The sequence below is a fragment of the Leptonotus elevatus genome, chromosome 18 (assembly GCF_054856555.1).
Source record: "Leptonotus elevatus isolate MCC_2025b chromosome 18, RoL_Lele_1.0, whole genome shotgun sequence".
NCBI lineage: Eukaryota > Metazoa > Chordata > Actinopteri > Syngnathiformes > Syngnathidae > Leptonotus > Leptonotus elevatus.
Window position 1 is genome coordinate 11,700,170 of NC_141256.1, and position 25,383 is coordinate 11,725,552.

General features: G+C 40.0%; 1 protein-coding gene and 1 long non-coding RNA gene across 6 annotated transcripts in view; both read right to left on the reverse strand.

The window, feature by feature from the left end:
* LOC147158616 (uncharacterized) overlaps nt 1-3,581 on the reverse strand; it is a 39,386-nt gene extending 35,805 nt beyond the window's left edge. For all 3 annotated transcript variants that reach the window (XR_015090723.1, XR_015090721.1, XR_015090722.1), the window contains exons 1-3: nt 3,415-3,581; nt 2,380-2,511; nt 2,177-2,220 (exon numbers count right to left, since the gene is read on the reverse strand). This is a non-coding gene — a long non-coding RNA (uncharacterized LOC147158616). The remainder of the gene's footprint in view (nt 1-2,176; nt 2,221-2,379; nt 2,512-3,414) is intronic.
* An 812-nt stretch (nt 3,582-4,393) lies between these two features.
* Nucleotides 4,394-25,383, reverse strand: part of LOC147158617 (MAM domain-containing glycosylphosphatidylinositol anchor protein 2) — a 223,234-nt gene continuing 202,244 nt past the window's right edge. For all 3 annotated transcript variants that reach the window (XM_086060428.1, XM_086060426.1, XM_086060427.1), the window contains 3 exons: nt 13,420-13,550; nt 12,436-12,532; nt 4,394-10,843 (listed from right to left, as the gene is read on the reverse strand). In XM_086060428.1, coding sequence (XP_085916554.1) covers nt 10,755-10,843; nt 12,436-12,532; nt 13,420-13,550 — 317 coding nt within the window. In that variant the 3' untranslated portion in view covers nt 4,394-10,754. The remainder of the gene's footprint in view (nt 10,844-12,435; nt 12,533-13,419; nt 13,551-25,383) is intronic.

The window sequence follows — 25,383 nt, forward strand, 5'->3', positions numbered from 1 at the left end:
TTGCGCATGCCAAATGACAACAAATGAGAAGCTGAAAGACAACTGAAAACTTAAAAAGGACTGAAAACACTGTAATATGCAGACCACGCTATTTGTAAAAAATAGGAAAAGTGTTGCTGAAAAAAACAAGCCTTCGCATTGTAAAAAAGACCAAATTGATGCTGGGCTCCTACCACATTAGATGTACTAGGCAAAAGAAAAGAAAAAATCTTTGCAATTACGTTTGCCCATCTGGCCAGTACACCTGGTTCCCATGTGGGCTAATGTGGAATAATTTCCTATAAAAATTCATTAAAATACAAGCCATGGAATTCTAAAATCCCCAAAATGGTTGCTTCAAACCAAAATGGCCAACTTCCTGTTAAAAGCCGGCAAAACCCATGCTAATCTTAGCTTCTCCCCAACATACGAAGATGTTGACCAAGGCAAAGTGATTGAGAAAACAGGGCAAATGGCCTCAATTCAAAATGAAAATAAGATATTAAATGAGCTAAATTGCTTGGGAGGGAGATGGAACACACTAGTCATAATTTGCTTATCAACAGATAAGCACATAGTGGAAATGCTGACATGCAGTTAACATGATCCTTGAGGGACTCACTAATTTGTTGTTTACTAGTAAGCGAGCCATTATGTTTTGCTAAACTACTCAAAGACAACCAAACCAACTGTGTACAACTCACTGTAGTGACTGCTACGATATATTGTTGTAGAATGGTACTGCACTATCAGCAAGATGTTGTAAAAATTTTTTAGGGGCCATTCTGCATTTTCCTTGTGACGTCATTCAATCACATTAGCCAAAGTCACATTAGCCGCAGGTGTTGATAGCTCCCAGACAGGCCCTATTTATTTTTATTCAATTGATCAAGCGTCGAGCGGCGCTAATGCAACATGTCACGTTTTGCCTGAATGACTTTGACAAAGCTGGCAGAACTGAAGAGATGCCGTTTGACGGACGCCGACAAGCAACCCCCCCCCCCTCCCCCCAACCACAACGCGCCACCACCGGCCCTCATCGCAGAAGCATTAGCATGCCATTAGCATTCGGTGACATTTCCCCATCCATCCGAAGGGGGGGGGGGGGGGGGGGGGGGCACCGGTGGACCCCTGTAAACACAGCCTTGCGGCAAAGAGAAAAGGGAATAAGAGCGTAATGTAAAATGGCATTGTTCAGCTGGTCAGACACCAGGTGTGCATTCTAATGCGGAGCTTGAGGTCAACCTCGCAATGGCGGAAAACAGGGGATGAGGGGCTTTGGAGGAGGAGACGATAAGAGGGCGGACAAATGGGGCCGGGAGCCGGGTGATTCAGAGCGCCAGGGACTTTTAAAAGGCCACATGCTACTAAAGGTTATCAGCCGCGGCAACAATCTGAATTTTTTATGGGGGCGGGGTGGGGGTGAAGGTGGTGGTGGTGGTACCTTATTATCCACACATAAAGGAGGTGAGTCACGCGTGATAAAACGAGCGCACATAAAAAGGCCACACTAGCAAAGTTTACAGGAGCACTGTGAAATCTCTTTAAGTGGCGACAATGTTTGGATTTTTCACGTAACGCCTCTTTTTTCCCTCCCCGTTTGATAAATGCGCTCCACTTTACTCGCAGCTACTGCTCTATAATGGAACAAATACGGTACTGTGGCATTTATGGCTCTTTGACGAACAAAAGATCAACACAAGAGGATTACAGTCTTCATGAAAGGGAGAAAAAAAAAAGCCTACGTATATGTATTAATTCCCAGCATACATCCAGTGGATGGAAAAAATATAATAGTAGTAGTAATATTTTAATAGGTCATGATGGTGGTACTTGGAGAGCAAAATATTTTTGGGTTGGAACTGTAGGAGAACCATTGGAAACTGCTAGCAAGATTTGCTAGCCGTCTCCAAAGGGACTTTAATTAATATACTGTGCAACTAGCAGCTTTTGTTCCAACATTACATCACATGACATGACGTGAGTTACTGTAAACTGGCGCATGCGCACAGTGGTGGGCATCTCGTTCAAGTAGCCTCAGGCATTGCCCGGGGCTAACTGGAACCATGTTGACAAACGCAGCAGCTCACAAAACAATAACAATCTCAAGCCGTTTCCTCAGGGCGAGTGGGCTCGAATAAAAAACGGCAATGCCACTCATTCCTCGAGAACAACAGAAAAAAAAAAAAAAACGCACCTTGTGGAAGTTCTGGCAGAAATCAGCCTCGGGAATGAAAGCACCTGGAGGTTGAGAAAAGAGCTTGTGAGGTCTCCAGCAAGGTCAAGAAACGCCGTCAAATGTGTAATGCTACATTTGAATGCTTCCGTTATGTATTAAACTGTTTACAGTACAGTACACAATTTATATGCAATCAAATTGTTTATTTCTTAGCTCTTCACCTGGATGCACTACTTCCTGTAATGTTGACTTGAGTCATGTTATCCAATCAGACTTCAGCTGAGGGTTGCCAACTTTCCAGGTGAAGGTGAAGTCTCCTCCAATCATTCTACTGACAGATCCCTTGACCAATCCTGTACCAAACACTATGATGACGTCATCATTATCTTGTCCTTTGATTGGATTGTCAAAGACACCTTGTCTTATCTAATACTTACTTTAAAGATAAAACAGGTTAGCAGAAAATACAATATCGTTTTTCTTATGTAGCCCATTAAGAGATGAGTTATTTAAGGCAGGCTGCCAGCCACGGTGTTGTTGATGCAAATGTATAATAATTTCAGAATATTTGCTTTTTTATGTGTAAGCATGAGCAGTTATGTTAAAATGCATGCGTAATTAGTGAGCATGAGAAGTGAGCGTAAACAAGCACTTGCTCAAGCGTGTGAGAAATGCAACTTGCTCCCCCCCCCCGAGAGCCAGATGCTACTACGATTGATATCACCTTCATGTCGACTGAAAGATGCTGCGAGATTGAATCAAGCTTGCTGGGAGGAGCTCATTAATATTCATGAGGGCAGCGGCGTCGGCGGCTATAGTTAACCGGGTTAGGTCGAGGTTGTGACAGACGTCGGTCCATCATCAAGAACTACTACCATCTCCTTCTCGACCCACGCTAAGCCAGAGTCTTGCGCCCGCGGAGTCTAAAATGACTCGGTTTAGCATAATGGCAGGATATTTTGTGAAGTCCCATCGAGAATGGCTTGAGTCAGATTAAGGGGGGGGGGGGGGGGGGGTAGGTTTAAACTGCTAGCAAGATTTGAATCTAGCCCCACTTCACGAATCCCTCCCCAACTTCAGTCTGAACAAAGCCCCTTGCTTACAAACATGCCAAATCATAATGGCGTGTTATTGTGAATGTGTGTAGCCATGAATAAAAATAAATAGCGACAGTCAGAGAATGCTAACAAAACGGCAGCACTATATTACGCTAGCGTTAGCACTTTAAGTGCGACAATGGTAGCATGACCTCTTACCTGCTTAGGTCCCTTTTTTCTGCTTTTGTTTTCTGCTCAGTAATGGCCTTTTTTTTTCTCATCCGAAAGTGGATATTCCATAGTTTCAACAAAAAACTCCTGAAGCCCAAAGTAACAGGTCAAGCACAGTAGCAGGGGGAAGGAAGTGCGTCCGCCCGAGAATGCACGGCAAATGATTGACACCTTGTCAGTCACACCTTCTGTCTCTGATTAGTTGTGTTTTCCCCACAGGTGTACTCAAGTGGTTTCGTAAAAATATAATTCGAGGACCATGATGCAGCCGTAGAAAAACATCTTTTGTAAACAAGTCAAAAAAGTCAAAAACGTTTTTTTAATTATATTTTTTTAAACTAAAAACAAACAAAAACTTTTAAGATTGCATTTTTTAGGACTTGCTGGCCTTAAACGTAAAAGACTACATGACAAAAAGTAGTGCCTGTATGTTTACTTGTTAGAACCTTGATTTTCAAGACAATGTCTTATTTTTTTTTTTTTTTTTAAAGAAAACATATTTTTGTATTGTGCCTGCAAACCTGAAGAGGAATCTTGCTATGACGCATCGTCTGCTCCGAAGGTCACCTCATCAAGCAACTATGATGAAGGGAGCGTCAATATTATTAATATTGGATTCAAGGATTTAGTTTTTTTTCCCTCGAAGATAAGAGAAACAACACCATCTAACTTCATCTGTCACAACAAAACCCACTAAAACAGTGGCTCCTTTGCATGAGACACAGCCTACAGTATTTTGACTGTTGCTAAGAAACCTTGGAACTATTTTAAATGGTAAAAAAACATCATTATCCACCATTTTAAATCATTTTTAGTATTTGAACGCCATCTCTTTAAAAAAAAAAAACCATGAAGAAACGTGTCTGTTTTCCCTGTCATCGCAAAAGGCGGAAACAACTTTTTTTGAAAATGGATTATTAGTCATAAAAACATGTCCAGCAACAACAAATGCGTTCCACATAGCATATCAAACATTTGTTTTCTTTATTTCTTTCATTAGTTGCAGGTATGGCACTAAAAACGGGTGATAAATCCAAAGGAACGCGACGGAAAAGAAGCTTGATCGTCGTATAAATAGTGAGCACAAAAACAGAGAAGAGCGATGGGTGGTTATTACAGGGTGTTGGCACGGAAACAAGATGAACAAGCATCGCAGAAGCACAACTCGGAAAACGGCAAATTAATTTCATATATTTTGCATGTCCAAGAGCTGTTTAGAATCGTCTTGTATTGAGCACTTTTCTACTAATAAACCCCCCCCCCCCAACAATAAACCAAAACAAAACGCAGTAATGGCTAACTCTGTCAAACGCAACACTCGTGCACGGGTGATAATTAGTGGATACCATCATACCAGATGCAATTATACCACACAAGTGGATGGTTACACTGAAGGGCTGGGGGGGGGGGGGGGGGGGCATGATGAATGGCACAACGTGGCTCAGCCCTTTTCGAGGTTGATAAGGAAACGAGGGAAACGTTGGCACTGTTCCTTTTCGAGGCCCTCGCTAAGAATTAAACACCAAGAATCAGGCCAATGTCTTTTCTCTCTCTTCTAAATCGGATTAGGCTGTTCAATACAAAGATTTGACCTATTTATGACGTCTAACGTCGCCCGTCTTGTTGCACAAGCTTCAGCTTTGCCACGAAAGAGGGTGTGATGTAAAAAGTAAACAAAAAAACTAAAAAAAAGTTTTACATATCGACAGGATGGGTGGACATGACTATCGTAGCAGGACGCACGGAAAACTCTCAAGGACTCGAGGTGGCCATTTTGGATGGCAGTAGCCATTTTGTCCAAATTAAGTTGGCAATCTGCTATATGGCAATTTGTCCAAATGATCCCCAATCGGAAGCAGGTATCGAAAACTGATAGGTGGCGCTAAATTGCGAAGCTTTGTTTTGCTTACATCCTCCAGTTGGCTCAAAAATAAACCAATATGGGTCAGAAAGGGACCAACCTAACTTTTTTTTGTTATTAATTTAACCCAAAACATAACCCCAAAATGAATAACACACAAAATAACCCAAAATATTGGGTTATGTCTGTCTCTTTTTGACCCATACTGTGTGACAACGGCAAAAATAACCAAATTATAAACCACTACTTGGATAAATTTGACCCAATTGTTTGGGTTCCTTTTGAACAAAATGTCCAATTTACTTGGGTCAACGCTTACACCATCTACTCTCTAAAAACAGTTGGATAAAAAATAAACCAATATAGGTCAAAAAAGGACCGACCCAACTTTTTGGGGATACTCATTTAAGGCAATCCCGAACCCAAAACAAATACTGAAAAAAAAAAAAAAAGATTGGGTGAATTGGATTTTTTTTTTCCATTTGATCCAACCTTTTAGGTTAAATGAATAACCCAAAAAGTTGTGTCTGTCACAATTGGGTGACCCAACTGCAAAAATTACCCAATTAGGAACCACTACTTGGGTCAATTGGGCCCATTTTAACAAAATAATCAAATTACTTGGATCAATTTGCTTTGTACAAAACGACCCAAAAAGAAAACTGTGTCACTTTTTGACCACCCCAAAAAAATTTGATGGACGCCTATTAAATGGAAATCAAGTAAGCAGCCATTTTGTGCAAATTCCAGAGCTCACATTTTAATAAACTTGCTCTTAAGACTCCATTGGAAGCAGGCATGACGTTCAATTTAAAGTTTTCAAGTGGGCTGAGCGTGGTGTCATATTTGAAAGATAATTTCGAGTGGAAGAGCGCCACTTCGTTGCTTTAATTTGACTTTTAGTTTGCAACCAAAAGCTGACTGCTTACCTTCCCTTTCGCGATATTATAACGATACAGTAAGCACCAAGCAGCCCTCCTAACAAATGCACTATTATTAATTCATCAAAGCCGAAACTCTGAGAGAATGTTCGATGGCACCCGTGTCCTTATTCGCTCCCTTCATCGTCAATAGCCCTAATATTTAATTAACTCGTCCAATTTATCTTGCGCCGAGGTAACGAGTGGAGCGTGCCGAATGAAGCGCCTTGGTGAAGAAAGCGCTATTCCTGTCTGCAGGAGCGCATCCCCTCCGCCCACCAACCAGATGGCAAGCGTGCAACACAAAATCAATTAGTGTCACGCTTTTTTTCTGCAGGGCTACAAAAAAAAAAGCAATTTCCACTTTATATGGCAACTGCCGCACGCGCCTGACCCAAACAGCGTTGGTGTGGATTCTAAAGACGCATAAACACCTGTCTTGTTTTTTTTTTTCCTGTCATCTGAGTGTTGTTTTGTAAGCGTAGCAGCACATACCGGATGAAATGCCTCGGGCTCAGGGAAAGCACTGTACTGTTATCCTTGTTTTTTTTTGTGTGTGTGCGTGTGTGTGTGGGGGGGGGGGGGGTCTTTTGACATGAATGGCAAAACCTAACAAATGTTGAAACCTCCATTTTGCACCCTTGTTTGATGAACATTTCAAAGCCTTCCAGCCCACAGAGGCCTCTCATCAACCAGAGCGTAGCCATCAAATCTCACTGTTTACGCTGTTTAATCCTCCGCATTTAGGCCCATTATCTCCCGTTGAACGTGTGCAAGTACAGAAATTAAAAGGTATATTAGGAGCTTTAGCACAGTGGGGACTTAGGGCTGTAACGGTACATGTATTCGTATTCTAGTGATGCGCTTTCGGCAGTATGTGTAACACGTTTGAAACATGAATATTGTAAGTGTGACTTGCTGGCTAATTGTAGCTACGATGCAAGATTTTGTCAGTGAAGGTCCACGGCCATCAAACAAACTTCATAATAATGCAACTTGACTTTATGCAATGCAGCCTTTTTCCAAACAATGGGAGATAAAACACGCACCGGTATATAACACGTCGTCCAAAAATCAACCTGAAAAAGCATTTTAAAAAGTCTTGACAATAATATGATCTATGTGGCCCCATTTGTCTAAATACAGTATTTTGGATAATATTGCGGTAGTGGAATATGAGTTAAGCAGCAAAATCTAGCAGTTTTAATCAATATCAGAAGGCGGCCATTTTGCTACTTGCTGTCGAGTGAAAATGACACACTGCTCTGAATATATGACTGGATAGCCGATAGCAACCTGTTGAAGCGACAGGGCGGCCATCTTGCTCCTCCAATCTCGCGAGCAGACTGTATAAACTACACGATTTACATACAGATGAGACATATATGGCTTACAGGCAGTTAGTCACTATTTTTTAACAAGTAAAAAAGAAAAGAAAAAAAAGTTCCTTAGATCCCAATATTAGTTTTGGCAGAACTATATTTTGTTGAATTACAGTTATAATTCTTTAATTAAAAAAGAAAAGAAAAAAAAGTTTCCTCCTGTAAACATCATTAAGCATATAATTTATACATGTATTTAAGGCAAGTTGTAAAACGTCCTCTTGTTTATGTTTAACAAATGTAAAGCATCATAAATCATGCGGTTTATACTAAGTAGTAGTACTGTCTCAAATGTTCTCCAATTTACAAACTGCAAATGTATAGGACCGTATGCCGAGAAACGTTTCTTGGGAGGAGCAATATGGCGGCCTCGCCGCTTCAAAAGTCTTGGCCTATCGGCTATCCAGTCATATATTCAGATCAGTGAAATGACATCACAGTTGCTCAGGTCTCAGGTAACAACCAATCACAGCTCAGCTTCAGAAAACGAGCGCTGTGATTGGTCGTTGCCTGAGCAACTGTGATGTCATCTTCAGTCGACAGCTGAGATGGATAAAAACGGCTGGATTTTGCTTCATAACTCATATTCCACAATAATAATCAGAATATTATGTTTACGCAAGTCAGGTCAGCTATAACATATTATTGTTAAGAAATGTTTAAGGTTGACCCCCCCTTTAAATCAAATGATACCAAAAAAGAATTTGTAATTTGATGCCGCCCATTTTCACTGTAAAAAGGAAGCGCGAGCTGGCCAACACTTCCAGGGGAACTTTGGCACTTTTCTACTATAAAGCGACGGAAAAAGTTCGACCAACTTTTGTATGTGGAAAGTTTCCTCCCGATACAGAATGCAAACAAAATGTCCTCCCTAAGGTACTGCATACATTCATTATGAGCAGTCGCTGCTGGGAGTATAAACACAGGGATGAATCGTCTTAAACAATAACGGCAAGGACGCCCATCATTCTGCTCTGTTTTGCTCAGCATCGTATCGGGTTCGTGTCACGCTAGGAATCAGCAAATTCGGGGCTAGCAGAATTTCGTAGGAAATCATACAAAATGTAAAGGAGATGGAAGAATTGGCGTCAGGAAAGTGGCTATAGGAGGTCATTGTTTTGAGGTTACAAAGGGCGCACACATTTTTCATAGTAACCGCTTATTTATTTCATTGCTTTATATTTATTACTGAGAAGTGTTTTTCTCCATTAGTCCTAATTTTCGGATGACAAATTAAGTGATAGCGTAAAAAATGGACTTCCATTGTCGAACGAGGACCCGAGGAGTCAAATAATATGAGGTGAGGTCTAAGCTGAACCATTTTATAAACTTACAAACATTTTTTGCATGACATCCTCGTCAATTCTGGTTTGTGCGGAGGAATATAAATAAACTGAAATGTTGTGCTTCCCTGATGCCAACATAAAACACTGATCGTAAACCTCTGCCATAAAGATTCTTTAACATTTACAAGTTATACAACGTACACGGTCGGCATCATTCGTAACGCTTCCGAAATGCAAGGGAGACGAAAGAACAGAAGGGAGGGGGGGAAAAAAAATAAAAAATAAAAAATAAGACAAGTCCTCAAAGCATTTGTCATAAACAACGATGAACAGAAAATTTCTCATTTTCTTTGTTGTTTTTTTTTTGTTTCGTTTTTTTTGTTTTTACAATGCATTTCTTAAAACCCCCCGCTGGTTAAGGTTATGGTCTCAGGTAGATCGTCCACAGTCAAATCTTCACAGTTCGTGTAAAAGCAGAGAAAGATTCTCGCCGGAGTAATAAAATATCAGGACTATTATCAACATTATTATTATTATTATCATCATCATCATTATTATTCATATCTTTTGTGTTGTCGTAGAAATGGCGGCAGGGAGGAGCGGTTCGCCCGACCGAAGTCCCTCACCTTTTTGATTATTTAAAAAAAAAAAAAAAGAGGCTACCTCAGTTGGGTAGTCAATCCAACAGGTGTCCATCGAAAAATATCCAGAGCCTGCATTTTCTTTTTTCTTTTTTTTAAGTTTCCAAGCCTGCGGTCTAGCAAATGGTCCTTGGCCTACGAGACCCGATACCCCGTCAGCACTTGTGTGGTGGGTTTTGGAGGGGAAGGGGAGGGGCAAAGAGAGACGCGTGTATAAAATAGCCCATCAGACGTAGCGTGTGTTCGATGTTGCGCGACAGCCGGGCTCGAGATTCCGCGTTTGTAATCTTGAAGGCACTTTGTTTCATGGCAGAAAGAAAAGTGGCTTCTTCTTCTTCTTCTTCGCCTCCGGCGGACCCACTCCACTCCGTGTCAGGCCTCGCTCATCGGACCGTCGTCCCGTCATCAATCACGTCCCAGACTTGTCGACCTTTGCTTTTTTTTTTTCTCTCCGCCCGCCGCCCTGTAAGATGTCTTTTCGCCGATTTTCCTTTTTGTTCTGCCATCGTACCATCGGTTGGCCACTTGGACTGGTGGGCACAGTGTAAAAAGTACATAGGCAGCCATGGGGGATGGGGGAGGAGGGAACGGGGGTCTTAAAGCAGACAAAACAAAACGTTGCCAGAGGGTCTTGATTTTCTTCAGAACAGCACCAAGCAGATAAAAGAACAAAAACGAGGCCGGTGGGGGGAAAAAACAAGCGATTGGCATCTGGTGCGAGGGAAATGAAGATAAAGATACACAGAGAAAGGTCTGATTCAATTTCCTCCTCCAAATGTCAGCAGCATTTATATTTTGCTGCTTTGCAAAGATATATATATATATATAGATATATATATTTGTTTTTTTCGTCATATAACTTGATAAAATTGTTCTTGTGCTTTACAAACTGCCCCTCCTTTGATGCGCCGCCAAAGTTCACCCTTTGTGCTCGTCAAGAGTCCCGCACGAGGAGTGTTGCACTGTCAAATAAGTCTTTTTTTTTTTTTTGTCTTCAAAAAAATGAGCACATCTTTATTATTACTTTTTCTTCTGATTTCTTTTTTTTGTCTTTTTTTTTCTTTTTTAAATCACAGTTTAGTGTCTTCATTTGTGTCCCCATGCGGTCCATCGGGGTTGTTGGGGAGGGGAACGTCGCCGCTTTCGGGATGCGTGAATCTTTGGTGACGGGATGCCGAGGGTACAGCTCACAGACGGCTGGTCTGAAGGTCGGCCTCTTGAGACGACGGCCAGAAGGGTCACCTTTGACCCTCCAGGAGGGTCATCACCACGGTGATGCACAGCAGCCATATATGCAGGGATGTGGACTGAGCGATGGCACTGAGGTCTGGAAGGTCAAAAAGTCAAAGGGAGCAATTCAGAATTCTGTCAGATTGCGGTATAAAAGTGTAGCTAGGTTAGATCTTAGTTTGTCATTCTTTGTTTTCATACATTTTTTGACTTTTCTGCCTTTCTGTCAAATTTCTGACACGTTTTTTTGGGACAATTTTATGGACATATTACAGTAATTTTCTGCCCCTCTTCTTACTTTTTGGACATTTGGCTACTTTTTGACATTTTTTACTGCCTTTTTTGCTATCAATTTTGTCAACATTTTATGGTAGGTTTTGTGATTTCTTCTTTTGTTTTTGGACATTTTATGTTTACTTTTTTAAGAAAAAAAATCTTGTCTTTTCCCAAATCAATTTTTGGACTTTTTTTTTTGTGTGACAATTTTGTGTACATTTAATGGCAATTTTCAGGGTTCTTTTGTTTTGGGATATTTAATATATTTTATTTGGACATCTTTTCAATTCTCTGATATGTTTGGCAATTTCATTGACATTTTATAGTAATTTTCTTCTTTTTCTCTTCCCTTTGTTTCTCTTTTTCTGAAAACTTAAAAATTGTGAATTTTTCGAATACTTATTTTTTTTTAAATCTAAATCATTATATTCATTTAAATAATATTGTATCTAAAAAATACAAATACATATAAAAACATATTAATTTCTATTAAAAAAAATTGGGATCCACAGAGAGCAGGAGAGTGACTAAAGAGCCACATGTAAATATTTGAAGAACTCCTAAGAAGCCATAATTAGGTTGTTATGGGTTGACAACCTGCAAGCAAAACAAAAGCAGATCTTGGAATGCACTTCTAATCGAGTTTCGCATTTGGCGCACGGGTGACATTGATCTTGCGATGATCCCCTTTGGGCAGGATGAACCCTGCCAGGTCGCGCCGAACTACCCTTGATTAACGGCATCAGGCGCAAGTCACGTTCGGTCGGACCGCATTAGCCATTCCTCAAACGTTCTCCTCCTTTACCTCACGTCGAGTCATGTAAGATTCATCACGGCAGATTGAATTTTATAATTCATGGTGTCGTCGCCGCGTGTCCTGAGGGCCGACGACCGCTCCCCGCAGCCCCAGAGTGAATCCATAAAAAAATACCTTCAATAATGATAGATCATAAAATAAATAGGACGCATCGGGTAAAAATTGCAAACTGATTTCTCCCACAATGATGAAAAGAGACGAGTAGCCTGATTTTCCATGAATTGTTAAAGGGACATGTGAGGTTGAGATGTTTCTGGAGAGAAAGCTCCTTGGCGCATAAAGAAGCAAGATTCAATCAAAGTAACGTCATCACTTCTGCCTGCCCCAGATTACCTCTTCAATATCAGACCATTTTCTGTGCCCTACTTCTCTTTTTTTGTACCTACTTTTACCTCCATTTGTTCATACTGTCCAAATACTGTCCCTTCATTCCGCCTTTGCGGCTGTCCTTCATATGATTACAACCCTGTTGCTACAGCGACCCCCCCCCCCCCCCACACACACACACACACACATTTCCTTGCCCACATAGAAGCCAGATGAAGTCTGGCGAATGTCTTTTTACAGCTGGTCTCAAACGTGGCAGCGCTACTCACTAGGCGGCGGGTCTCGACACTCCCCTTCCTCCAACGTGACATCGTCGATGGCGATGTCTCCCTCGATGCCCGGTCCTCGGATTCCCTCGAGTACCACCTGGAAAAATGCAAGGCTGGAACTGAAATGTAACGCAATGTGTGTTTGTGTCTGTCGAAAAAAAACGTCGAGACACACAAATGCTAGGGCTGCTCGATAATGACAAAAATATATAAATTACCATTATTTTGGGAAATAATTGAAATCCCGATTATTATTCCATATTTCTTGGTACACAACAAGAAAATGTTTAAACATGTAAAAAATTATTATGATTTTTTTTTTTTTAAACACTAGACAAACAAATTGTGTTTCTAAAGAAAAATAGGTCCAAATGCATACATTCAAGTATGGTTTTCCTTGTATAAACAAACTCATAAATTGCCATAGAAGTGTTGCAACATTTAAATAAACAATTTCAATAGATTGCTGAAGTGCCAATTTTGAACTCAAATGTGCTCAGTAAAGTATTAGACATTGTAAAATGAATACTATTTAGACTCATCTTTTTTTTTGTGTGTGCCAATTTTGTAATCGTGGAGTGCAACAATTGAAATTTCAGTTAATTGCACAGCCCTAATTCATCCATCCACCCCCCCCCCCCCTCACTATCTACTATGTTTTTTGTGTGTGTAGAACTTATCCCAGTGAGTAGCCATAAAAAAACTCACGAGTCATGCTTTTCGTCCTTTTTTCAAGTTGGCACCGAAACCCTGGCTAATAGGAAAGTAGTAATTGCTGCCAACGGAGTCTGTTGAAGTGATACATCTCAACTGTTCTAAAACCTTTGTGTGGGGAGGAGCTAAATTCAGCCCGGGCACTGCATGCTCATGTTCCAGTTATTTTTAAATGACATCATTGAAATGACATCGAACTGTTATGACAATTTTTTTACACGTTGACTTAAATATCAGAAATGGATGTGAACAAAATTGAAAAGTTCTTACCTGAAACGAGGCCGTCGGATGGACGCTGACTTTAGCCTGCTTCCAGCGCTCCCCTTGGTTACCGCTTAGCGACCACACTGGCCCGTCTGAGCTGGTCAGGCCCTTTTGCTTCAGTAAGGCGTTTAGCGTCCCTGCGCGGGGATAGAATTATTATTTTTTTTTTTTACATATAATGAACCATGCGTCTATTTAGTGCTTAATATTGCAACAGTTAATCTTCCTATTTATTCCTTCGGCGCACCAAACATTAAGGCCCAACCGATAAGTATTTATTTTATTTTATTTTTAGGCGGATGCAGATGGGATATTTGGCAGAATATAATTCTGACGAGAAAAAAAAAAAAATATATATAATGAATAAAATTCAAAAGTACAGAATTTTTAAATACTTTGCCCTTTGGTAAGCGATTAGATTGTTGGAAGAATAACAATTTTAAAGTGGTATATTTGACCCACAACAAGGAGTTTTAAGCAGATTTCTATCACAGAGACAACAACTCATCCCTGCAAAAAAATCCAGAGCTGTTAAATCCAGACTAGACAATGATATGGCTTATAGGCTCGTTAACGACACCGTAACATTCTTCAGCGCCGCTTACCGACCTTTCGGACCTTTTAGGGCCCTTTTATGCATTTTCATTTTCCTGAGATAGTCACCTTTGTCATGCATGCATTTTCAATTCATGCCGCCGCTTCATCCGACATTCAAAGCCCAGTCGAGAAGGTCAAACTCAAGTCCCGCCAAGTGATACATTTTTAAGTCGGGGCTCTCGGTGCTCACATAAATTATTCCTCACCTCATGAAATTATCACAATGTTAAAAGTAGTATTTAAAAAGAGTTTGAAAAAAACCCCAAACTTTTCTTGCACTGCTGGTGACACGTGCCCATCGTCTGAAAATGTTCGCTCCAATGAGCTGATACCTGCTGACCTCACGCTGCTAGTGGCTAGTTGAACCCTTGCAATTGTTTTATTTACAATTAGGATTGTTTTATTGATATTCGTGTCAGAGCTTGGTCCATAACCCCGAACGCAAACAAAAAAATGTGCAAATAATGGATGCCTACCTCACTAAAATGTTCAATTAAAAAGGCCCAGACTTCAAACTGAGTAAGTGAATTTGTGAGTAAAAAGACGATCTTAGTTAAAAGTTAATCAACATGATGTGTATATATATATTTGGAGTGTGCCCAAAAATCGATTCTTATAAGAATCGTGATTCTCATTTAGTACGATTCAGAATCGATTTTAAATGTCCCAAAATTGATTTTATTTAAATTATTTTATACTGTCTTGTCTTTGTCTGTGTGTGCCTTTATTTGGAGCGCTGTTCATGTTGTACCCGATTTGGCCACTGAGGGGCAGTGTGGTACCACGTGGTCTAATACCCTGTTAAGTTGTAGCCACATTAGAGAGTAGAAGGAAAAAGTCACGATCAAGTTATTCCAATAAACTTTTTTTTTTTCCCAACGTGGAGCCGTTCTTTTGAGTGATAAAAGTGCCGCGAGTAGCGCGCTAATTAGCATTAGCGAGTCAGACTGGAGTAGATCATTACAATTCCTTGCACATCTATAGATTGAAGCAAAAATCATTGTCAATCAAATCATTTTGAATCAAAAATCGTTCTTAATCGAAAACAGATACTGAATCGAATCGCAGACCCAAAAATCGGAATTGAGACATTAACAGATTCCCACCCCTAATATATCTATATATATATATGATTTTGATGTAGAATTTTTTATTTTTGTGTATGCCACTGTCTCTGACTGAATTACGACGTAAACTATTTGACACAATCTAAGCCGTAAAACGACAGCAAAAAGCTCTCCGCGGCTCTCATCACTGGCTTTCTAAAACGGACTTGTGAAATGTCACTCAGTCAGGCGTGCTCTGACACAAGCCGGCATGTTAAGAGTTTCACAAGTTCATGAGATTGTCAGCTACTGAAGTCTGCCGCTGAGGTCGCCGTGCGCATTATCGGAGCAGATTCCTGTGACTCAGACGGGATCAAAAAAATATTGTCTGGATAAGACACTGCCTGAATTCGTCTCCCCTCAGCGAGACCTCTTGTCTCGCGCCGGGCTTTGATGTGAAACCGGCAATGACGACACTGAGTGCAACCGCATCCCCCTGCACTCAAGCGCACTGATTGCGCTCGTTGGCTTTTGTCTCTGAGAAGTAGACGGCATAACGGCGGAAAGGGAGAAACTTCTACTGTACGTCCTTGGCATTGTTCTTTCATCACAGCGATCTTAACAGCGGGAGGTGAGCTCCCCCGTACGCACAAACCTGCTGTTTTCTCCTCCTATGTACACTGACTTGCATTTTCTTTGAACTCACCGTTATGCCGGTGGATTTACATCGTGAGGTTCATTCACTTTCAAAACCTGCGACACAATCTCTGGCAGGAGAAAAGTGCACAGTAATACCCTGCACCTTCACATTTTTTTTTTGTGCTCATTCGGAAACACCCCAACAATAAGGCATTAAAGTCTTGTATAAATAGGAAAGTAGTAATGTACAAGGCAAAATTGCCAGTGTTAGACTGAGGAACAGATCGTGGGAATGATACGAGGCAAGGCGAGGCGCCACCGTCCTTGCCAACAGAAGGCTTTCTTCCTGGCTGGTGGGTGAGGTCGAACCTCCACCCTGCGTTTTGCCACAGGCTTAATCCCATCAAGCCACGCGGCACGGGCACCACGGGCCAACTTTGATGTGCGCCTCGCTAAATGAAGCGTGACCCTAATTTTCAGGTAAACCAGCCGCCAGCTAACGACGGAGGAGTTTCTTTTGGAGCCTTGCTTACTCGCCTCTCATCAGCAATGTTGCGACCTGGAGCGCTGCCAAGCCACAAATTGAGTCAACCACACGACCCCCAAATAGCATCTAAAAATTTCATAGCGACACAGCGACATAATGCAGGGGACCTGGGTTTATGATAGTGTGGACATAAGCAGTTTCGAGGTTATGAATGGAACCGCAATAAACTAGTTGGCACAAGAAGGCGTGCTTAGTTACCGCTGCACTTACTCCATTTTCATTTCAATTGAGAAAATAATTGTATTTATTTTAGGAGTGTCAAAATGAGTGCGTTCATTTTGAGTTAATTTAAATTTCCTTAAAAATATATATATTTTTTTACATGCGATTAATGACCACCCCTTACTTGGAAAGCCTGTACTGGGGGATTTCCAGTCGCAATGCAGCAGACACGTCCAGGTCAAATTTTAGCAGTAATAAATGTAATAATAATGTATATATTTGTAGAGACTGGGGTCAAGTTGTAATTAAAAAAATTTGGATTACTTCATGTTAAACATTAGATAGCTCTTAATGTGAAAAGAAAAATGCACTGAGCTGTCACCAATGTCTTACAAATGCAATTCTGCCATCTAGTGGCAGAAAATGACATCAACACAAATCAATATCACCCTTGTTTTTTTTTACATTTACTACATCTATTTAATTTTAACTCAATTTTATGAATTCTTATGAAATTAATGTATCATTGACTAAAAGACTAATATTTCTATTAGTTTAACTTTTTTCCCACAAGAGTATGAAAACTTGGGAAAAAAATATTTCATTGTACATTTTCTTGAAATTTAGAACAGATGTGCGATTAATTGTGAGTTACCTATTGAAGTAATGTGATTAATTCAGATTTTTAAAAAAATCAATTAACACCCCTAATTTGTTTATTACTTTAGTACATTAGCGTAGGTTCATGATATGTGAGTATCGTCAAAATTCAGATTACGCCACCGCTGTAAGAATGGAACTTAAACCGAGGACCCTCTACCCTTGCAGTTTTACGATATAACATCTTTGTATCACCAGGATAAGATTAAAGATCACAATAAACGAAAAAAAATGAAACTACTACTTTTGCCTTGCACTGCCAATTGCTGTCGACTGTCGAAGTGGCACTTATAAATTCCAACTCTTTTATCAAGTTCAATGTCATACTCAGACTGAACGTGCCAACTCGACCCAACTTGACTTGTCAACCGTCAAAAATAAATCACCAAGAACGTTCGACATGATACAGCAATGATGTCTCGCGACAACGTTGGCATGGCTCCTCGTTTCCTCCTGCACAATGTACGGTTATAGAGACCCGGCTCATTCGCCAAGTGCATGCGCAGGTTCACAAGCAATCGATAAAGTCCTCGAAGCAATCTATTTCTTCTCTTGCCATGTTGCCTTTGCCAACGCATGCGTGATTTCTTACACCCATGGCAGATTTAGCTCCGGATTTTCGACGGTTTTGAGATTTTGGATCCTGCAGGGCCAATTGAAATCTTTCTTGTGGATGCGTGTTTATTGCCTTCCACACAAACCCCGGTGCACATTTTGCTCTTCAAACCTTTGCTAATCCTCTGTCATGTTTCCATGTTCACGCCTTCACGGCCTTTTCACTACCACAGTATGGATCCGCCACCGTGTTTATTCCATTTCGTTGCTGTAAACAATGCACTCCCAAAACATTTTTTTATTTGGATTTCATTTGTGCGGAGAATTTTTTCCACAGATGGTCTGATTTGGCCTCTGTTCTCTTTGGCAAAGATCAGTCATGAAATGGGGTCCTTGTCTTTCCCAGACGCCAATAACTGAAGCCAGAACTCGACACGTGCAGACAGTATTTGAACCATTTGTCAGGAATGTTCACGTCTACGGGACGGGGTGATCGCAAACCTATCATGCCAGGTTTAAAGGGCCGAACCTCTCTTCCGACCTGAGAAGCGGAGTACTAAATGGAGCGTGGCCGCGGAAGATCTGAGCCGGGTTTCACGTCCTTGACATTTAGCCCATTCATCATAACGCGAACCGCAGTCCGGGCATGGGCTTTGCCACAGACGAGCGGGGCAGGCAGGCGAGCGAGAATCTGGCTGGTGATCAATTTGAGCAAATTGGAAATGTCACGGCCTACTCATCCTCGGCAGGGGGCCCGGAGGAGCTCTCATCTCTCTGCCTTCTCTCTCTTCCAGCCCCTCCCCCACAGCTCTACAGATGTTCACGCCGGACCCTTGACCTCCCATACTCCTAAGGTCAAATTAAAAAATTGGAAATTCCCAACATTCACAGCAACATGTGTCCAGAACGGGGTTATTATAGTTTTGGAATTTTCATTTTAGTTCATTTTGATTTTGTTTTAAGTTATTATTATTTTTTTTTGTTAGTTTTAATTAGTTTTCAGGGTGGTTCTGTTAAAAAAAATGCTTAGTTTTAATTTAGTTTTATTTAGTTTCCGTATTAGTTAACTACAGGGGTTAGGGTTACTTGTTGCGCAATATTTCAAAAAGTTTAGAAAAGTAACACATTTCTTACCTAATGTTGCATTTGGGCTGAGTTAAATGGAAAAAGCGGGCAACCCGAGCCATTGTCATCTGAAGGTGCTTTTCTTTTGGCTGCTGCTAGATGACGTCACTTCTGTTCGACACACTTTCAAACGTCCTTAGTACGGTTAATATATCAAAAATAAATCTACTTAAAAATCACATTTAAAAATCATCCCAAAAGGCTCATGCATTCAATAAATGACCAAAGACTAAAACGAAGGACATTTTCACTGTAATTATAGTTTTAGTTTTGTATAAACATAAAATGTGGTTTCAGTTAGTTTTCATTTTTTTAAAAAGCATTTTCGTTCATATTTAATTTTGTTGACAAAATTGTTTTTTTGACTAAAATAACCTTGGTCCAGATGAACGGCCGAGTATCGTGACAGGAGGTCAGTGATAAAACATTTGCAGATCAGAAAACAGTAAGTCCACTCATTTTTTTATTTTTATTTTTTTAAAGATGTGTATCTTCTGACCTTGGGAGAGTTGTTTGATTCCAGCAATTCTTTGCTACACTACAGCACAGAACAGAATTTATGAAAAGTCGGCCATTGGTGTAAGAATGTGAGCCACTGGAAAGTGCTTTAGGTACTGTGATAGTTTGCTATGTACCGTTACAAAAGACGGAGAGTTTTTGAGTGGGATACGGGTAATTTATTGGGCCTAAGAATAAAAACTGACAGACGAAAATTTTTTACAAAAATGTGTAGAAAACAATCTCTGCGTTTTTAGGAAATATTCTACGGAAGGACCTCCTAAAGTGCCAACTCTGATTTGGGTCTACTTGTACTATTAATGCACGTGGAACTCGAAGGGAGCTGGATGAGGAACTAAGCAGAGGAGTCAGCCAAGTGGGTTGCACGTGGAGCAGAAGGTTGGGGGAAGCGAAGCAGGTGGAGGGCGGATATGGCAGTGACGCCGCTCGCGTCTCTCTAGAATAGCGAGCTAAACGCTGCCAAATGCTTGCTGCCAGCGTCTTATCGAGGGAGAGGAGCGCAGACGTCAGCTCAGCAGTTGAGTTCAGTCACTGCAGTCTTCCCATGCTTCGTCGTCTGTGCAACCTGCTATAGCATGTTTTGTTTTTGTTTTTGTTTTTGTTTTTATTGAAAGATGTAGGTCGTCACTTGTGCAACAATTAACAATGTCACAAATGGAGATGGATGACTTCTGCACTACTCTTTTTTTTTTTCCCCCACTTGTACAACCACTGGTAATGTAAAAAAAAAAAAGAAGAAGAAGAAATCATGAATAACTGAGTAACTACAAGTCCTACATAAACAAAATTAAATCTGTTTCTTGTTGAGAAAGAAATCATTTATTTATTAAAATTCCAACAGCATATGAAATGGTTATAGATTTTCCTTCTGCCTTTCTCTGTGAATTTTTTTTGGGCCATGTCTGGCTGTATATTCTCGTTTGAGCAGATTTGAGCTGGCCATAATTCACCCTGAACAAAAGAAAAGTAAATAATTAACATTAAACTCAATTATTTAATAATTAGTAAATATGTTCCATACATTTTTTTACACCACGATCTACATGAGAATTGTTATTAAGCTTTTAACTCATTTGCTCCCATTTTAAATATTGCCATGGTCCTAAAAACGTATTTATTTTTTAATTTTATTTTTTAGGGCTGTCAAAATTAAAGCGTTAACTAATTAATTAATCACAGAAAAATGATCGCATTAATCATGTATTAACGCAGATTAATCCCACAATTAATTTTGACCGCAGAGGATCCTTTAGCTGACAACGGATGGTTATGTTAAAGGTAGCTCAGGTTGTGTTTAAGCAATAAACATAACTACATGCATTAAAGCATTTAAAAAATGTTTGCGTATGACATTCAGGATATTTGTTCATGTCTAACTATCAGGGTATTTTTTTTTTCCATTTTAAATTATGCAAGTAATTAACTGATTAGAAAAAGAGGAGGATGAGCGTGTGCGGTGGATTAAAAAATGTTGAAGACGTCCTCATAACATTAAATGTTGAAATAATTAACACATAACAGGTGCTCTTTAAATTTGGCGGGCAATTTTTTTGTTGATAAAAAGCCTTTTTAATTAAACAATTCATCGTGATTAATCCAAATTCTAAAATGTGATTAATCTGATGAAAAATGTAATCCTTTTGACAGCTCTAGTTTTTTTTGTTACGCTGGAGCATACAGAAGGCCTTGATGCAGCCTCCGACCTGAAAAGGTCGCTTAAAGCAATGGTAGTTATTACAAAAAAACGGCCAGCAGGTGCTAGGAGAGTATAAGAGATCAACCAGAGCCATGTTGCAAAAAAAGCTGTTTTAAACAGATTTGTGAAAAATTATTACATTTAGCTATATTCTGATGCTATTTGCTGCAAAACGGAAACAGATACAAATGAAAGAAAATACTCTAATCTTTCTTTTGGTAGGTTCCATGTTGTTGTAGCAATAGAACGCAATATTCATTCAACGATCAACCAGGGCCATGTTGCAAAGAGGCTCTTTTCCCCAGTGTTTTTTGTGAATTGTGATTTGTGAATAATGATGAAACTTAGCTATATTAGCCTAATGCTAATTGCCGCAAAATGGAAACAGATACAAATACTTTTCTTCTTGATGAAAGAAGAGACTCTAATCTTTCTTTTGGTAGGTTCCATGTTTTTATAGCAATAGAACATAATATTGTGTGGGCCATTGCAAAATCAGTCAAAATCCAGTAAAACAGCCGGGAGCGAAGGGAGTTGCTTCAGTGAAAATGGCTAGGAGTGAATGAATTAAATGATGGATTTTTTAAAAAGATAATTTAAAATACTACCTGTACAGTCGATAAGAGCTTTTTTTCCCCCTGAGGGAGTAATTTAAGTAGTACCCGCGAGTTAACCTTTTAAGAGTTGCCCGTTCGCAGCCCGGCAATTTCCCTCAGAGACCGCCTTCCACATAAACTGGCTTCAAAATGATCTGACAAGACTTCATTTTCTGGTTTGTTAAGCCCATAAATGTCAGAGGTGATGGCCTGTAACTTGGCAACACCAACAGCATCAGTGGGGGAAAAAAAAAAAAGAAAAGGAAAAAAAAGCAGTAGTGGTCCCGTGGGTTGATAAAAACACCTGGTGGCTTTGGCACTGGCGAACAAAAGCCAAGCCAACTGTGGCACAGGCGACACTGAACTGGGAAAAGGTTGCCTACTTCCCCCCCACTGAACCATCACAGGACACATAATGCATGATTACACCTGTAATCTCCGCAAAGCTGCAAGCGGTTATGAGAGGTGTTCAACTGGCTTAAACCGGCTGCAGTAATAATGTCAATCCTTTTCCCGCCATTGTACTCGCAACCCGGCTAGTCTGCGCCCTAAGCTCTGGGGAGGTTTTACATTTTTATTGGTTCGTGTAAAATACACCGTAAAGTGACTACATCATGGGAGGACGTTCACGTCGAAGCGAGCGGAAAATCCGAACGTTAAGACCCACGAGCCGCAAAGTCAAATCCTTAAAGCAAAGACCGCATATATTGCATTTGCTGCAAATAACCCTGTTTTTACCAGTTGCTGTAAATCCATGCATTTGACTCAAATGATATGATCACCCTATCTTTGTAACTGAGAAAAGGAACATGTATACATACAACTTGCAAATTAAAGAGAAAAAAAAGAGCATTCTGATCCAATGCTGGTTCCCAATTATTTTTTTCGTGAATATTTTACATAAATAAGTGCAAGTATCTCTACATTTTGTGTGTTTAAATACATAATAAATATGTAAATAAATTAATGATTACAATAATAATAATAATAATGCATGCCAATACATTTAGAGGCGCCTTTCTAGACACTCAAGAACAACATAAAATTTGAAAAAACGATTAAAATAAATACACTTGAAAAAAAAGTGTATTATCTGAAAGGCAAAATGAAATTTTGCACATACATTACTAAAAATTTTAAATCAGAAATTTTATAGTTGTCTTTTCAGGTTAAACTTCAGCATGAACCTAAAATGAGAGCGAGAGAGAGAGAGAGAGAGAGAGAGAGAGAGAGAGAGAGAGAGAGAGAGAGAGAGAGAGAGAGAGAGAGAGAGAGAGAGAGACTTACGTTGCTTTCCTTATAGACGTTTCACATTGCTCGGCAGAGAGCCAGCCGCCACGTAAATAACAATGGCGGCGTACGTCCAAATAAAGTTTCTACAAAATGTATCAAACTGGAAAAAAAAAAAAAAGATTCTCATAGTTATGTTACTAAGAACCAAATAAATAATATAGATCAAACTTGTCATGACAGTCGGGGTTCCTTTTAAATCAATGGTAGTTATCACAAAAAACGGCCAGCAGGTGGCAGCAGAGTATAAGAGATCACCCAGGGCTATGTTGCAACAAGCTCTTTTTGCCAGTGTTTTCACCAGGAATGTGAATAATGATGAAAGGTAGCTATATTCTAATGCTAATTGCTGCAAAACGGAAATAGATAGCAATAGAACACAATATTCTGTGGGCCAGTCAAAATCCAGCAAAACAGCCGTGAGCGAAGGGGGGATTGATTCAAGTGAAAATGGCTGGGAGTGAATGAGTTAATCATCTCTGCTAATGTATTACTTAAGTCATAATATCTCGCAAATAATTTTTAGGAAAAACACTTAGAGACTATAATCAAATTCAAAAGATGAATTAAGGCATCTTAAACCAAGATTACGCTTGTGTATTTCTGACGTTTCGACAACAGAAAAGAACGTGATGTTTCCACCAAGCTTGGGATGTTATCGATGCACTTCTGATTGTATCAAATCCTACATCATTAAAAGCCTAGTAGCTAATTTAACCCCCCCCCCCCCCCTTACCAAACACTCGTTTGACTCTTGGCTCTTCTGCATCAATGCAAGATGACGATTGAGCAGTTTATTTAACGCTTCAAAATGCTCTACCCAATCCAACTACGTACGCAATTGCTGGTCAATCGTGAGGACCAGCTTTCATCCAGCAGCAGCATGTCCATAACTTGCCTGCAGCTATGAGCACATCGCGCTACTATATACAATGTTTTTGTGTGCGTGTATGAGCCAGTGTCATCCAAACACCCCCACACACACACATATCCAAACAGCACAGTGTTTGCGGTCGGCTGATTGGGCCCCCAGTGGAGGAAACTGAAATAGCTGACAAAAAAGCCGGAAGAGTGCTCCCTCGACGGCTTTGCCACCTTCAAATGGTCCGTGCAAGGTTGTTATCTATAGGGAGGGGGAGGGGGGGCTCACAGTTTTGAAAAGTTGTGTTGCAAAGAGGAGATATACAGCATAACATCTTGAACCGGAACAACCTGACAGCCACGCAAATATCCTCTTAACAGATGGCTTGAGTGCATCGCAAAGTGCAAAAAAACACACACACAAAAAAAAAAACACCTCCAAGACGGCAGAAGTCTTTCATGGCGCAAACAAACAACCCGCCCCATCACGACAAAGACGAGCACACGCTATTGTGCAGGATGCGCAGGTGGCAGATAGCTTCGGGTTCAAGTGCATTCATCCATCAATTCACCCCTAAAGGCCTCCGTGTTGTCTCGCACGTGGTGAATAACATTTACTGTGTGGCGCTTCCTCATTAATTGTGTTTATATACACCCGGATGATAATTAAGATGCAAGGAGCAATGATGCCTGTTATTGCATGCATTAGGCTGGTAGGGGACACCGAGGACTTTTTCAAAGAGCGTTGTTCAGGTTCGGTCCGTGAGGAGTTGAATTTTACCATGAGGGAAATTCAGTTCAATTTTGTGTCGTCCATCCCTTTTGTGGGTTCCAATTTTGTTGCATTGGACAAAATCTGTATGAGTGAAAGAACCCTAAAATGGCCATTTTATACAAGGCAGTGTTTCCTCTGCATTAATTTAGGAGTGGTGGCCCATCCTAGTTGGCACTCCTTCAAATTTTTTTTTTTTTTTTTTTTAGCACTACAATTTTGCAGAGGCAAATGATTTATGTATTAATGAAAATATCAGGTGTTATAAACACTTAAATGTACATTAAAACTGACATCAGCATGGAATAGATGAAAATGTTTTTATAATTCTAATTCAATAATTGTTTTGTTTGTTTTATTTATTTTTTTCCCCTTTCCGACACATTATTACAGGTTACATCGATCACATCATATCATTTGCAACATTGACATTCGAAAGAAGGGCTGACGGGTAGAAGCCATGGCGTAAAAATTAAAACATTTAATTGTAAAAATTATAAAAAGATTCTGAATTGTCATAAAGTGCAATAAGTCAGGTATTTCATAAATGTAAGAAAATTATTTTAAATTCATGTGAATAGTAAATTTCAAGAAAACAGTAAGATAAAAAAAGGGCCTTTCTTGTTAATTAGTGGGGAAATATATATATTTTTTAAAATATTGGATTCATGGTTTTATGAATCGGTATTACGCTCAAAAAAGAAAATGGATTCAATATCGATTATTCCATTTTTTTTAAACCCAGCCCTAGTTAGCCCCAACCATCTGTCTAATATATGTGGCTTCGATTTGTTAGTAACAAGACAAAACCTCACGGATACTAAATTGGTTGCTTAAAACCATAATGGCAGCCTTTCAGACTTCTGTTTTGTGGGATAGACTTGCCCACCAAATTTCACATGAAT